Raw genomic sequence first — 16,313 nt, 5'->3', positions numbered from 1 at the left:
AGGATAACATGGTTTTTCGCATTTTCTTAGTGTGCCGTGCAAACTTTCGCGGCACACTTGGGAAGAACACGCAGCACACTGGTCTATGGTTAGCACAAGATGCCTGCCAATGTCCCGGAGAAAAATCAGACGGACAGTACATTGATAAAAACATCCTAATTATATTTTCTTTAATAGCCATTTTATTGTTTTAGTCACCTAGCCAATAAGGCACACATTAAAAACATGTATATAAAAATATTGAATACAAATGGATTTATAACAAATTATAGCCATGCAATTGTGGTACCTACCATTAAATTAATATTACAAATAAAACATAATTAAACAACTTAGCTTATAATTTATATTCCACACATTGGCAATAAGACAAGCACAAGTTAATCCTAACCAGTAGGCCACTTACAAAGTTGGCAAAATTGAGCAAAGGTAAGTAGCCTCGCCACACAAGATAACTGCTACCAGGGCAAAAACTATTAATATACTTCTTTTAATACAAATGCTGCATTAAAATTAAATATACAGAAAATAAATGTCTTATCAATATTGTACAAAAATCCTTTTATTTTACCACTGTTTACATAAATTTTAATAAATAATTAAAAGTGGTTTCCAAACAATAAATTATTTTTAAAATTCAAATAGTGTATTTGAAAGTATAGCAAATATATAGATTCGTCAAATTTCGTATTGATGAAAATCAGTATTGCAATATATATATATATATATCAATTTTCTTTCTTACAGCTCTTATCACAGGTGTTTCTAATTAGGATATAAATGAACACAAAAAGATGATTCTCATCACAGATAAGGTAAACAAATAATCAATCCAAAAATTTGATCAACAGACAAATTATATAACAAATTGGTAAGTCAAATTAGAACACAGATCCTGTTTCGTTTTTTAAGTACAACTTTGTTTTTATCCCTTTTTTTTTGTCTACATTACATTACACTAAAGCAGATAAGCCAATAAAATAGTCTTTTTAATCAAGGTTTTTGGCAGAGCTGTGCACAATGTCAACTATTGAGGGGTTAGAAATATCTACATCATTCATTCAAAATTCACCTATATGACCCCTGATGTTACCTTCCACTATAAACCAGTTAGGTTATCGAAAGTATAAAAGAAATGAAATGAAATTTAGATCTGTATCATAATCATAAAAGACGCTTGTTTGTGTCATAAAATACAGAAATAACTGTAACCACTATAATAAAAAAATTCTGTGTCATGATGTCCATGTATATCTGTAGACACCATGAAATAGTTTGTGACATGAAATACAGGAATAGCTGTAAACATTATAAAATAGTTTGTCATGAAATACAGGAATAGCTCTAAATATTATAAAATAGTTTGTGACATAGCTGTAAATATTATGAAATAGTTTGTGACATGAAATACAGAAATAGCTATAAACACTAAGAAATACTTTGTAAAATGAAATGTAGGAATAGCCCTAAGCACTAAGAAATAGTTTGTCATGAAATACAGAAACCATCAGTAACTAGTGCCTAAAATCAACAGAAAAATGTCTAATATAGTACTTCTATATACAGCAGGTAGTTTATATTTGTGTATTGAAACAAGCTTGCATGTGGTTAAGAATCATGACTATATAATTTCATATGCAATATAATACATTCATTTTAAATGAGCAAAATTCTGGATCTTTTTCGTTACCCACACCATTGAGAAATATAGGTATGTAAATATATTATCTCAAATATGGTAGATCCCTGCTCTACCCCATGTTATATATATTACCCTTTAAAATCTTTAAAACAGTTTGTTTAATAATTTATCCACGGAAAGGGTAGGCTGGATAACCTTTAACGCCTAAACCAGATACTTTAAATATAGATCCTGCTAGAGGGTCTTTGGTTCGAAATTCTTCTTCGGTATAGCCTGCTTTCGCACTGGTGACATAAAGTTCGTCCAAATTCTTTCCTCCAAAGCAACATGATGTGGTTTTTACGGCATCAATTTTGACAACCTGTAATATTTTTGCTGAAAACAAAATACATAGAGGTTACAATTTTATTTTGGTGTAGCAATGTTCTCAAATAACTGAATGGTATACAGAATTTGCTTGGCAGGAAGAGAAAATGGGGTTTTACAGCCAAATAACACTAAGTAGATCATTTGTGGACTAACATGATAAATTTTAGTTATTTAATATTTCTTTTCCACACAGGGGTCTTTAGTCGAAGTTAGACTGGTGCATTTCCAAATACAAGCCTTCAGAACAATTAGTTCAGTGTTTATTTCCTCTGGTTGTACTAGGACCTTGACTTTACCACTAACAAATTGCAAGAAAATGTTTTTATGCATTCTTGCGTTCATTTTTGTAGGCCTACTTTATAACATCCCAAAAGTTTACCAAATCCCAATCTGATTCAAATACAGATCTATATTTCATTTTGTTTTTTTATACTTTCGATGGCCTACACTACATGAAGATCAGACTGGATTTAGTGGAGACAGCCATACACCATGCAATGTGCTATGAGGGAAATTTAGCCCATACAACGGTACTACGGCCTACTCCTATGTCGAATTCCAACTGTCAAGGGTTCTTTTACGTACGTGTGTTCCAATGTGTACCCAGGAACTCAGTTTTTAGACCCATCGAAACAACTATACATTGTCCCTCGCACTGACAAGGGGGGACCACGCTGGAAAATTTTGATGAACTTTCTCTGTCAACACAGAGTCAGAACACGCACCTCCATATCTTGAACAGAGTTAGGGCTGGTTAAAATACTTACCAGTCTCTGGATCAAAGCGCACAACTCTACCAGCACTGTAACATGCTACCCATATTTTATCTTGTGTATCAATTGTCATACCGTCAGGTAAACCCATTATCTCCCCTGGTTCATAATCAGGAAAATTGATTAATGTTCTCCTATTTGCTTAAAAGATAGAAAAAATGGTTTTAATCAAAGATATTTTTAAATGATCTAAGTAATTAGGTCAATAATATCATTGATCCTCAATATCTTTTTTTATATGAAAAAGTTATTGTAATGAATATGGGCACCACATGGATAACAACATACCATTTTGCTTGTGCTCTTATATTGCAAATCAATATATTCAGATTCCATCCAACATAATAAATATTCTCTCAAACACAGTATCAACTACAATCCTAGAAAAAAGGCACCTGTCATAGACATTTGCAGGCACAAATTCAAGCTTTGTCAGGCAAATAAGTCTGATGCATGTCATTGTCTTGAACAGATTCATATTGTTTGTGTATTTTATTATTAATATATAATAGGTTTTCACGTGAATAAATTCTTAGAGTCAAAAAAGGCTTTCCTGAAATTGGAAAAAGGATTAATCGCCCTCCTGAGAATGATCTCCTGAATCTATTGAGGAGAGCATTTTTTAGCATTTGTGATAAAAACGGGGATCTTAATCCAAGTTGATTGTCGATGTTGACAGTATTTTTCGTTACTGGTATATTTTTCCTAATTAATTTCTTTGACGGGAGTCAATTTAGACACATTCTCGAGAGTGAAGGCCTGATATATCTCACACAAAGTTCAAAATGTTAGGTACCAGTTCAGCAGTCCAGACAAGACATGTATTAAAATTATCAATTAAAAAGACAAATTAGTACCATTCAAAATGACAGATAACAGAGGGGTTTGTGCCGGACAAAGTCTGAATCTGTCACAGCTGTCTTGTTACCAGACACACAGAATTAAACCATTTTGGTGTATAAACAATATAAATTTATACTTACACATTTTTCCGGATGCCAGGTCAAAGTCATAAACATAAACTTTTCTTGGAGTAGAATCTATGTAATACATTGTTTTATTATCTTGAGTCCATGCTAAACCATTAGATATCGTGACTTTTGTTTCATGGGTCTGGATGGTTCCATCAACGCCATAACTATATAATGAACCACATTCATGCTCTAATACACATGGAGCTGATTCTAAACTCATGGTACCTTTAAACACAGAAAAACAAGACAAAGTTGTGACAGTCACAATCACATTAAACCTGACTATTGGTCCATTCTTCTAATCTGGACCTGTGACAACAGCATAATTATATCTTTGACATTTATAATACAGCCAATCGAATGTCTTAATACTCAAAGCCTTTAAACGTCCAATCAACTCAGGATTAACATAATGGTAAATTGAATATTTCAATAGTTCTCTTGCATGAAGGGATCTTAGCATTGGGGGTGGGGGAACAGGAAGATCAGGACAAACACACACACACAGAAGGTAGGGCAGTAAAATTTACTATTTGTCAAGCTATGGACCGAAACCAATTCACTTGACTGAATGACATACCTTATCATCTAAAGCCCACGCATTAGACCACTTAAACAGAACTGTAACAAAGAGGAATAATTCTGGTAGTGATTATTGAAATTTGTTGAAAATCAGTTGGCTTCTTCTTCAATAGGAGCGAGAGCCAATACAATTTCAGAAAGACATAAGAAATATTTTAGCCATTGTGTTGACAAGAAAGGATGGGCAGACAGAGGAATTTGGGGTGAAACGATACACCACATTAAAACTAACCTGCATATAATCTTCCTGAAGCATCGCATTTTCCATCATTAAATCTTGTCGCAATAGTACTATCAAATTCTTTTAAAACGGTCACTTTCTGGGTATTCCAGTCTAAACGTGCCAAGCTTTTACCAAGGGAGATAATATAGTCATTCTTCTCAGTCGGTACAACCAATGACACAAAATCATCTGTTTTTAAAATAGATCGAACAAAAGAAGTTATATTAAAGATGTTGATTTTGAATACCTTGCTATATTGTGAAAGTTAGATCTCTAATATCAGGAATATCAATCTACAGACAATATAAACAAGTCAGTGTCAGTTTCAGATTATGAGCAATATACAATTTTCTGACATACCTGTTCTATTTGAGGGGACATTGGCAATTGACTATCAGCAGAAATATAGGTTATGGTGATAGAGAAAGTTAGAACAAGATTAAATGTCCACTTGACACAAACTAGGTTATTTGGGGACTAACATAATAATATGGTAAATTTTATTTCAATAATTTGTTTGCACATAGGGATTTTTAGCAGTGGAAGAAACATGAGGTTGCACAAGCAACCCTACCCCTTGATACATACAAGCTTGAGATCTGAAAAACGCCACCCAACTCTATGACAGACCTTATGACCTAAAGCATACATGTTAGACTACCCAACCCCAATTCATTGTGTTAGATTCAGCTAGAAAAAGGCATGATTTTGTGTACAATGTGGATATATGACAATAATTTAATATCAGTACTGCCTTAATTGTTATAATAACCTTCATACTGATTACAACCTGTCAATCATTGTTCAAAGCTGTCAACACATGTCAAAAATGAGATCATATCTAAACAGATAGTTTGTTCGGAGGTCAAAATCCCAAATATATCAAATAAATGAACTTTTGTATAGAACAACTTAGATGGTGACTCTCTTGATTCACGCCTATCTAGCTTTAACTTCTTAAATATTGATGGCAATAGTTCAGGGGACTTATTGCTAGAATACTGATACTTGTTTCAGAAAGAAATAAAATGAAATGGGGTTTAACGTCCTACGTCCTATTTGTATATATACTCTTCAGTCTTCAAAAAAAGTAGAGGATATTAAAATGCAAATACCTATGCAGGTTATGATTTGATAAATAGTTATGGACACTTGACATGCTTTGAGAATATGTTCACAGATGAAGAACAGAACGACTGAGCTGCACATGCGACACGCAATAGCGCCATACATGTGGGAGGGGTTCATCGTCAAATTTGACACTTCATGGAAGGGTTGATGAAAACAACTGCGCACTGGTTTATCTATTCATGTTTGCTTTCCTATCGGTTCTTGCATAAGATTTACTGTTTAGCGTATCTTTGCTTTAGTGTGTACGTTTAATTTGATCAGGAGATGTGTTCGACAGCGTCAACGTCAATCGACAACCCTGCAAGAATTGGCTGTGGCACTGCAAGAGGTGTGGATTAGAATGCCCCAAATCGTGATTGGACGGCTGATTAGGAGCATGCCACGACGAATTGCTGAGGATTGGTGGAGCAATTACCCATTATTAAGACAAAAATCAAAAACGTCCATTTTACCTTTTGACGGTGTATCTCTTTAAGAGTGAAATGGGGCCGTCAGATAAGCCGCCCATATGAACAGTTTATGTTCATGTGTAGGCAATTGGTCTGTTATTAACATACACTGGTTACCTCTAATAAAAACAGCAGTGCATTGTATTGTTTCTGAATTTTTGAAGAGTATATTATTGTTTTGATATTTAGATCTATATACCTAAATGAATTTTAGAGTTCTCCTTAGTTTCTGGCTTCCATTTGTAGACATCATTAGACATAATATCTACATAAAGGAGACTTTGTGTTTTATCATCCCAATGAGGTCCTTCTCCCACAGTCTCAGCTACATTCTTCACTACCACTTCTACTTTAGCTGCCATATCTACTAAAATATAAATTAAACATCTAAAGTCCCATTAACACAATACAGCAGTCATTTTGAGACCAACACAGGATAACTTTCATATCTATGGTTTCATCTCTCTCAGGGGTTCATCTACATGTATGAAAATTTGTGCATGATTGGACTGTGGTTTTGTTTTTGTCCCATCCGAGTGACTACGCACACTTTTTCCAGATTTCTAGGTCAGAATTTTATATCTCAGCAGTTAATAAGCCTCATTCCCAAAATAAACAGATGTCACTCATAAATTACTTGCAATTGTAAAGCATCCTGCAATATGCTTAAAACCCAAGCTGAAAATGCTCAATTATCGAACTTAGTCAAGTTACTGATAATAATGAAACTTATAGACCAAGTGTCACTCTAATAGTAAGAGACAGACAGAAAGACAAATCCAGTTTAGAGAGAGAGAAATGGGGTTTAACGTCCACTCGACACAAACTAGGTCATTTCGGGACTAACATATAGTTTAATTTTATTTCATTAATTCGCTTGCGCATAGGGATCTTTAGCAGTGGGAGGAAACCGGAGGACCCATAGAAAACCCACGAGGTTGGACAGGCAACCCTACTCCTTGTCACGTACAACCGAGGATTCAAAACCATGCCAGTTAACTCAATGACAAGCCTCATTATACAGCGCGCACGTGCTAACCATTCGGCCATCCAACCCCCTCAAATCCAGTTTAGTAGTCCGCTCCTTTCATATATTGTAATGTAATGCCATTATGTAATTAGGCATAAATGGGTACAGACAAAATTGTCATGAAAGCAGGACTGGCTTGTTCAAAAACGGTATAAAGATTGTTATTAGATTGTAAACTTCAAATGGCCATAACTTAAGTTAGGATGCATTTAATTGAATAATGTTTTTTTAATGAAGGTAAATTGGTTATGTATGGTCAAATAGATGGGAATCTTGCAAATATGTTAAAGGACAATAAGCTTACCGAAGTTGAGTACTAACAAAACAATCCACAATATTCCAGTTTTTACCGATTGATATTTTTTTTCGTGTCAAATTTAAAGATACATAATGTCAGATTTAAAGAGCTGGCCATTCAAAAACAGATAATGAAAAATGGATATATTGAAAACTTCAGTCAAATTACTTTATTCTGAGCAAAGTTATGAATGTTTGATGTTTTGACAACAAATAAAGTCTCGATTCTAAAGTATCACAACTACAATTTTCCATTTTAATGTTTAACGAAGATATGATGGCAGACATTTTATAATCCGCTTAATATCTCAGCCATCCGATGTTCTTGAGAGTTGATTATGATCTTGTGAATAAATGTCTACATAATAACTTATATAAAATTTGAAGCCAGGAAAAAGACCAGCATATGGCAGATTTAGCTTGTACATTATGCATCTTTAATGAAATTGGCAAAATCCCATATTTTGGCTTTACATAATTTTTTTATATTACCATACTATAAAAATGTTATTAAAATCCCCAATGTCAGTGATGTTTTTCTAATGCATGAAATACCATCACGAAATATATTTTATGAAACAAAAACACAAAAGAAAAGATGTGACATTTATTCAGTAAAATGTTTCAAACTTTGACAATGTTATGTAAAGTCAATAGAGAAGATATAGATTGCACAATAAAGACATAAAGGAAGAAAATGTTTTTTGTTAACAAATTTGTCATGTAGATGACATATTTTGTCTACTAAAGTAACATGCTGAATCCTCTTATCATCTAACATAATGTTATACATTCATGAAGATTATACAAATGCTAATACAATGTAAATTTCTAAAGGTGCAGTAAAACAATCCTGGATTTAATGTACAACAACATGTGGATTGTTTAAGTTTTTATAAGAAACATTTATGTCATTCACTTGATCAGTGGGGATTATTTATAGAAAAATTTGACATTGGGATGACTACTATATTCATATGTGATATTACTTCAGTAGAAGCAGACTTTAAATAAACTCAATGACACACACTCTTATGGGAGCCCTATAAATTTCTGCCAGAATTTATTCATAAAAATTACTATAATTCATTCTTTAGCCCACAAAATCTTTAAATTAAAGTATTTTACACCCAAAAACCTTTACCCCAAAATTATATCTTTGTATCAAACCAAACCAGTGTGCACCTATTTACCCCAAATAATACATCTAACATGACATGTGAAAGCAGATATTTTACTGTTGTACTCTGATCTGATTCAAGATTGTCCAGACAACTCAATCTTAATTCTGTCATCAGAAATGATGAATAGATATAATTAATTCTTCTGTGACCTATTGATTTATATATGATATCTATAATATAGATGGGGGGGGGGTTGGTGGATGGCTGAATGGTAAGCGTGTGCGCGCTCTATCATAAAGTCTGTCATTGAGTCAACTGGCGTGGTTTCGATTCCCCGGTTGTACGTGACAAGGAGTAGGGTCGCCTGTCCAACCTTGTGGGTTTTCTCTGGGTTCTCCGGTTTCCTCCCACTGCTAAAGACCGCTACGCGCAAGTGAATTATGGAAAAATTGAACCATATGTTAGTCCTGAAATGACCTAGTTTGTGTCAAGTGGATGTTAAACCCCATTTCTCTCTCTCTGTAAGGTCTTGGATGTTATACAAAAGATAATTACTCAACGGCAACAAGACAGAGACCATACTTGAAATAAAATTAAACCAAATGTTAGTCCCGAAATGACCTAGTTTGTGTCGAGTAGATGTTAACCCCATTTCTCTCTCTCTCTCTCTATAATGAAATGAAATGAAATGGGGTTTAATGTCCTACTGTTCTGCTCCTAAACTGGGCTAATGAAGACGGGCATACGCCATACAGAGTGCTATGAGGGGAATTTTGCCCGGGCAGCGGTGCTACGGCCTACTCTTATATCGAATTCCAACTATCAAGGGATCTTTTACATGCACACCAATGTGTACACGGGACCTCGGTTTTTCGTCCCATCACTGACAAGGGGAAACCCTCTCTCTATAATATAGATGGTAAAAAAAAAAAGAACAAGAGATATGATCAATGTAGAATTATAACACAGTTATCAGGATATGTCCTTGATATCTTACAAAAACATTGAGCCAGTTGATCGTTATCAGATAGCATGTGTTGATTTCATGTTAACATCACTGGTTAAATAATTTGACCATGAGATGATCAATGAGGTCATTAATTTTTAGATAAGATTGTTTTATACTTTTAGTTCAGATATGAAAAGTGCAATCTAATCATAAACAGGATGATAATGTCAGCAATGTACTTTATGAGAACAGCTGTACTAAAAACTGAAAAAGCTCCTTTTTTAGTTTAGAGAGAGAGAAAGCGAGAGAGAGAGAGAGAAAAATGGTGTTTAACCTCAACTCACACAAAATAAGCCATTTCGGGCCTAACATAAGGATAAGGGTCAATTTTATTTCAATAATTCGCTTGCGCATAGGGGTCTTTAGCAGTGGGAGAAAACAGGAAGACCTGGAGAAAACCCAGGGGGTTGGACAGACAACCCTACCCCTTGTCATGTTCAAGCGGAGAATTGAAACCACGCCATTTGACTCAAAGACAAGAGAGAGAGAGAAATGGGGTTTAACGTCCACTTGACACAAACTAGGTCATTTCGGGACTAACATGTGGTTTAATTTTATTTCAATAATTCGCTTGCGCGTAGGGGTCTTTAGCACTGGGAGGAAACCGGAGGACCCAGAGAAAACCCACGAGGTTGGACAGGCGATCCTACTCCTTGTCATGTACAACCGGGATTCGAAACCACGCCAGTCGACTCAATGACAGACTTTATGATACAGCACGCGAACTCTAACCATTCAGCCATCCAACCCCCCGACTCAAAGACAAACCTTGTGATTTCATGTGCACACATTAACCTACTAGTACTACACCACCCAACCCTCCTTTTTACTTTAGTGGGGTCACAGTGGCTAAGTGGGTAAGATGCTGTCCTGCTAGTCTGGAGATCGGGTGTTCGATCCCTGCATTGGCAGAGAAAATTCATCCTGATTTTCGGGCGTGGTTCCCCCTTGTCAGTGATTCAGGATGGCGGGCCTGACAAGGACAGCTAGCTGTCTAGTCGTTCGGATGGGATGAAAAACTGAGGTCCTGTGAACACATTGGCATGCACCTAAAAGATCCCTTGACAGTTGGAATTCGATATAAGAGTAGACCGTAGTGCTGCTGTCCAGGCAAAATTTCCCTCATAGCACACTGTATGGCGTATGCCTGTCTTCATTAGCCCAGTTCGGAGCAGAACAGTAGGACATTAAACCCCATTTCATTTCATTTCATTTTCCCTTTTACTTTAAAGCTGCTGATCTTTTTGAAAAATGTCTAATCTTTAACAACTTAATCCAAGCTAAAATGTACTCAAATTCATTATTAAGAAAATAAAATCAAAATGTCAACTTCAGCTAATTTAGCAACTTGGATTCAATATGATTGAAAAGAAGCCTGTCAAAAGATTGTAGGTGGGGCTGGTTTGTCTTGACCATATCCTGTTATGTATTGTCTATATCTGATGCCGAAAGTTAACAATTTTTCAACGCATTATATCTTTCTAAATACTGATCATAACCTAACAATATTTGGACTGATATTTGATTTAGAAATTAAAATTTCACAAAATTCATTCAATGACAATCAGAGATTTCAATTTTGGTAAAATTTTACCCCTACAAAAATAGGGGACACAATATATTTTTCCACATAGGTCAAAAATGCCAAATACAAATTCAAGTAAAATATATCTAAACTACTAGGGAAAATAATAATATAATTACTGGTACCAAATAATCATTTCTTATGAGATACTTCAAGCAAATCTCATTTCATATACCGGTATGATAATTGTTGTTTTGAGTAAGGGAGGAAGCAATTGTTCAGTCAAAGAGGCAATAGTTCCATCTAAAATAATCAAGTTTTGAAATATTTACAAGGTTTCAGTGACAGATGTCATGTGATAACTCTGTGTATCATCAATCTGTGACTCCCTATCAGCAGCAAAACAATCCCAGCAATTTTGAGACTATAACCCTGTTTACATTACAAATTTTAAGCATACCAGGCACGGTACCAGGTACGGCACGTTTCGCTATTTTGTAGTGTAAACGGGTCAAATGTAAGCGTGCCAAGCCTGGTACGGTGCCAATCTGGCCCACTGAAGTAAGGTGGTCTCGGAACGGTACCAGGACCGGCTCGATTTAAATTTTCAAAGTGTAAACGCTACTCAAACTAAATCAACCATCATAACTGTTTTCATCCGGGTAATTTGTATAGGGACTGGAATTAACTTTTCTGTGAAGAGTTCCACATTTAGCATGCTTGGCATGGTTCTGAGACCGGTTATTTTAGAGTAATGTAAACGGGTCAATTTCTTGAAATTTATCATGGCCTGGTACCGTGCCCAGAACGGCACGCTTATCGCGGCCAAGTGTAAACGGGGCTTATGGTAACACTCCATTACTATAGATATGTTTGCAGTGCAAGGGGTTTTTTTTACATGCATGTCAATCATTCTAAACGACTAGCTATACCTTCTTTGTCAGTTCCAAAGGGGCTTGAAAATCCTGCTGGTTCTTCTCAGACCATGCCAGGATTTGAACCCCCAGGGCATTTTAATCAAAGATCAGTGCCCTACTGCCCGTTTCCAGCAAGAATAGAGGTCCTAATAATATTTCTGGAAATACTGTCATCAGCAAACACTCTAGACATGGTGATTTTTGGAAGATTCTACAAACTTCAATACATCTTATTTTATTTACCCTTGACATTCAATTTTTGAAATATATTACATTGACATTATAGATCAATTATCTGCTGTTAAATGAAAATATGACTTGAACATCCTGGCCATAATCATGACATTAATAAATAATATCAAATGATATTTTCATGATATGGGTTAATGAAGACGGGCATACACCATAGAGTGTGCTATGAGGGAAATTTTGCCCAGGTAGCGGCACTATGGCATACTCTTATATCGAATCCTAACTGCCAAGAGATCCTTTGCCTGCACACCAATGTATACACGGGACCTCAGTTTTTTGTCTCATCTGAACGACTAGACAGTTGTCCTTGCCAGGCCCTCCATCCTACACCACTGACAAGAGGGAAACCATGTCGGAAAAAAACAGTCATGGACTAAATAACACTTTCATTAGGGTTTCCACAAAATATGTATAACTGGGGATATAAATGATGGGAGTGGACATCTTGTTCTCTAAAGAAGACCTCCCCCCCCCCCATTTTCAGTCTCCAACCGGTATTTAAACCCGATTGCTGAAATTACAAATTTTTTATCATCACATAATGGCATTATTGGCATTGTTAGAAGAATAATTAAATATTAAATGATGTGATATCAATCTTATGTGCCATATTGATTGTTAAAATATTGGATGTGAAAGGGACAGTGTGCTATGAGGGAAATTTTGCCTGGACAGCGGCACTACGGCCTACTCTTATATAGAATTCCAATTGTCAAGGGATCTAATTGCACACCAATGTGTACACGGGACCTTGGTTTTCTGTCGCATCCGAGCGACTAGACAGCTGTCCTTGTCAGGCCCTCCATGCCGGAAAATCTGGATGAACTTTCTCTGCCAATGCAGGGATCGAACACCCGACCTCCGACAAGCGAGCCAATGTCTTATCCACTTAGCCACCGTGATCCTCTGAGTGGGTACTGACTACTGAAACATACTTTATTTAAATTGGGTGTTTTGATTTCAGATCAATATCTACTATACAATTAATTAAAATATTACCTAATTAGTTTGCTGGACTACTTCTCAAAATAGTTTGTTTGAAACTCTGCTCACAGTCTATAACAAATTTTACCTTCATAAACGCGTGTATTCTTTATGTGTGTCGTACTTGAATCTGTTCAACTTATTTAATTCTGTTATCTTGTAAGGTTTTTATCCTAACCTTTAACCTCCAACCAAATGACTCTGATTCTCAGTTAAATAATCTAGAACAAAATAATAAAATATAATCACTCAGTTTATCAATCTGTTTTACACAGGTATTGCGAAAGAGGCTTCTTATATCTATGTATTAGATGACTGACCTTTATAAGATCAGGGGCCTGTTTCACGAAATTTTAACTAAGATAAAATCCAAATTTTAGTAATTTGATTGGATAATATTCGATTGGTTTTAGTGCTTAGCCAATCAAAATTGAAGTATCTACTAAAATTTGGATTTTATCTTTAGTTAAAATTTTGTGAAACAGGGCCCTGATGCATTCTACATATGATATCACATCACGCATCGCTAATCATTGACTCAAGGTCGGTGCATCGTTTACAAAAAAAAAAATGGTCCAGGCATAATAATGGCTTTTACTCATTTTATATGTATCCATTTACACTAAATAGAAAATATTTTTTATCCAGATATATATCAAACACCTTTATTTATTTTTCTAATACTTTAAAAACCAGATCATAGAATTTAATTTAATTTGCAGAAGGAATAATGTTAATATTCCGAGCTAATTGACTCACACTGATGTCATCCCTGTCAGTGATTGTAGTGGCCTTCCAAATAAGCGGGCTTTTAACTCCCTCGAGGTGTATGTTTTGATCAGAAAATCAAATTGTACCTTCAAACGAAATGACATTTAAGTCCTATAATTCTGGACCAACTGGTGAACGGGGCTGATGAAGTAAATGAGTGTGCTAAGAGTGAAATTGTGACCAGACAGTGGAGTGATGAAATGCTGTTCCCTCCTTCCTGCACAACTGACATAGGGAAACCACAATGATCAAATCCACAACCATCTGGTTAGCGAGCCAGAATCTTCCCCATTGAGTTACTGTGCCTCCCTTTAAAGGCCCAACAAACCCAACAAAAATCAAGGTCAACAACTCTAATGCATGAATTTCAATAACTAAGCTGATAACTGTTAGACCAAAGGTGATCAAGGGCCATAACTCAAGAAGAATTATCTGAAATTGTTGATAAAGGTTTTATCTAAACTCTGCATATAAATTTCAAGTACTCTAGATCAGATTTAATCATTTTTGCCTCTGAGGCAATCATAATATTCTACAATCTGATCAAGGGCAATAAATGTTGAGAAATTTTGCCCGGGCAGCGGCACTATCGCCTACTCTTATATCAAATTCCAACTGCCAAGAGATCTTTTACGTGCATTCCAATGTATACACAGGACCTCGGTTTTTCATCTCATCCGAAGGACTAGACAGCTGTCCTATTGTATTCTAGAGATTCAACATTCACAGTAAGTTAAATAATATTGTCATATGAATGCCTATTTTATGCAAATGTTTGCTGTGTGCAGTCAAGGTACGTGCCTAATGCCTATGATCATTTGAGAATTTGTCATTTGAAAAGCAACATGCACATAAAAATTATCAGTTTTCATTAGCGTATAAGCTATGAGAATGTAGCTTAAAACATTGAGTTATACCGATGTGCTTGTTTTTAGCCACGATTGGATGCCTTTATATATAAGGCAGTTTTTCTCATATTTTTAGAGCAAAAGTACACCATGGTTTACTTATTTCGTCTAATTAGTAAAACAATATGTACCTGATCAGACATAATAATTGTGTAGCAATAATATTTTCAGTAAACTGATAGCCAAAGCACATCAGTCAGTCAGTAGGTAATTGGTAGTTGAAATATTGCAAGCCGGATGTGGACAGTTGACAAGGCATGAACTGGCCTGTCTCTGTTTTTGTACGCAACTTGAAAACAAGTATGGCGATTATTTTTTTCATTTAATTATTTCTGTAGTTTTGTAATCGGAGTTCAGCTTTAATTGGATGGTAACGCCCACATTCAAAACAGTTTACTAATGTGAGGAGATTAATTAATTTTATAATGTTGGGTGCCAATTGAATTATACAAATAAACTTGTTTACTAAAAAAGATCGTATTGTTTGTAGTTTTAGTCCAGAATCCAAATTGCGAGTTGCGATCCATTGCCATGGTGTAAATAATCAATTAAATTACGTGGACATGGCTGGCAATACAAATGAAAATGAATGAATGCCCGAAGGCGGGCAAAACGCTTGCTCTTATCTACGGTAAAAGGTCGCACCTGAAATAAAAACTAACTAGAAACACGCAAACACATTTGGTCTTCCTATTAGAAGTATTATTAGAACCTGTCGTTACTGGAAACAGAATATGTACTCAAATAATAAACAACAAATGGTCTAAGTCTTCAAAGAGGTCACACAATCTACAATTCTTGGTGGGCCGTATGATCATTGGACAACTCTTCGCTTCCTTTCTATCTTCAGCTCGGCAGACTCCGTATCAAGACAAATAAAATGAAATGAAATGATATGACATAGGGTTTAACGCCCTGAGTTAATGAAGACACATAAACTTAGGGCCTACCTGGTACTTTCTTTTTAAAACATTCATAGTTGTCAATGTCTACCCAGGCGCGGATCCAGGATTTTTTGCAGGGGAAGGTCTAGGTTGGATAATTGCTTAACTAATTGCGGTGGGCGTAGCCCCCCCCCCGCGCGAGCGTCGAAGGCTCTAAACGTTGTAACGGGGGATCTGGGGGCTCTCCCCCAGAAAAAGTTGGTAAATTAGATTCAATTTGGTGCATTCTGACGTATTTCCGGAAGGTAAATTCCAAAATTACAGGTCTAAAAATCGCCAATAAAATCGCATAAAATATCCTTAAAATGTTGATGGGGAAAGCTCCCTTCACAGGTGAGGAACAGAATATCTTCAGATACCATATTATGGTTGTTCTTAACAAGCTTTATTAGCAGTATCAATTTACTAT

At 35.6% G+C, this 16,313-nt stretch overlaps 1 protein-coding gene across 8 annotated transcripts; it reads right to left on the bottom strand.

The window, feature by feature from the left end:
• Positions 1 to 169: 169 nt before the first annotated feature.
• Positions 170 to 15,789, bottom strand: LOC126818658 (regucalcin). 8 transcript variants are annotated; one of them, XM_050546190.2, is made up of 7 exons: positions 15,673 to 15,789; positions 13,297 to 13,502; positions 6,343 to 6,510; positions 4,573 to 4,752; positions 3,768 to 3,983; positions 2,779 to 2,925; positions 170 to 2,017 (listed from the first exon to the last, which is right to left on the bottom strand). In XM_050546190.2, the coding sequence occupies exons 3-7, from the start codon at positions 6,503 to 6,505 to the stop codon at positions 1,809 to 1,811; spliced, it is 915 nt and encodes a 304-aa protein (XP_050402147.1). In that variant the 5' UTR covers positions 6,506 to 6,510; positions 13,297 to 13,502; positions 15,673 to 15,789; the 3' UTR covers positions 170 to 1,808. The 8 variants fall into 8 exon arrangements, with proteins under 8 accessions (XP_050402147.1, XP_050402150.1, XP_050402146.1 ...); XM_050546193.2 differs by having other exon boundaries at positions 15,701 to 15,758; XM_050546189.2 differs by having other exon boundaries at positions 15,606 to 15,757.
• Between the last annotated feature and the right edge of the window lie 524 nt (positions 15,790 to 16,313).

Source organism: Patella vulgata, chromosome 4 (genome assembly GCF_932274485.2).
Source record: "Patella vulgata chromosome 4, xgPatVulg1.2, whole genome shotgun sequence".
NCBI lineage: Eukaryota > Metazoa > Mollusca > Gastropoda > Patellidae > Patella > Patella vulgata.
This window is presented reverse-complemented; position numbering and strand designations above follow the sequence as displayed.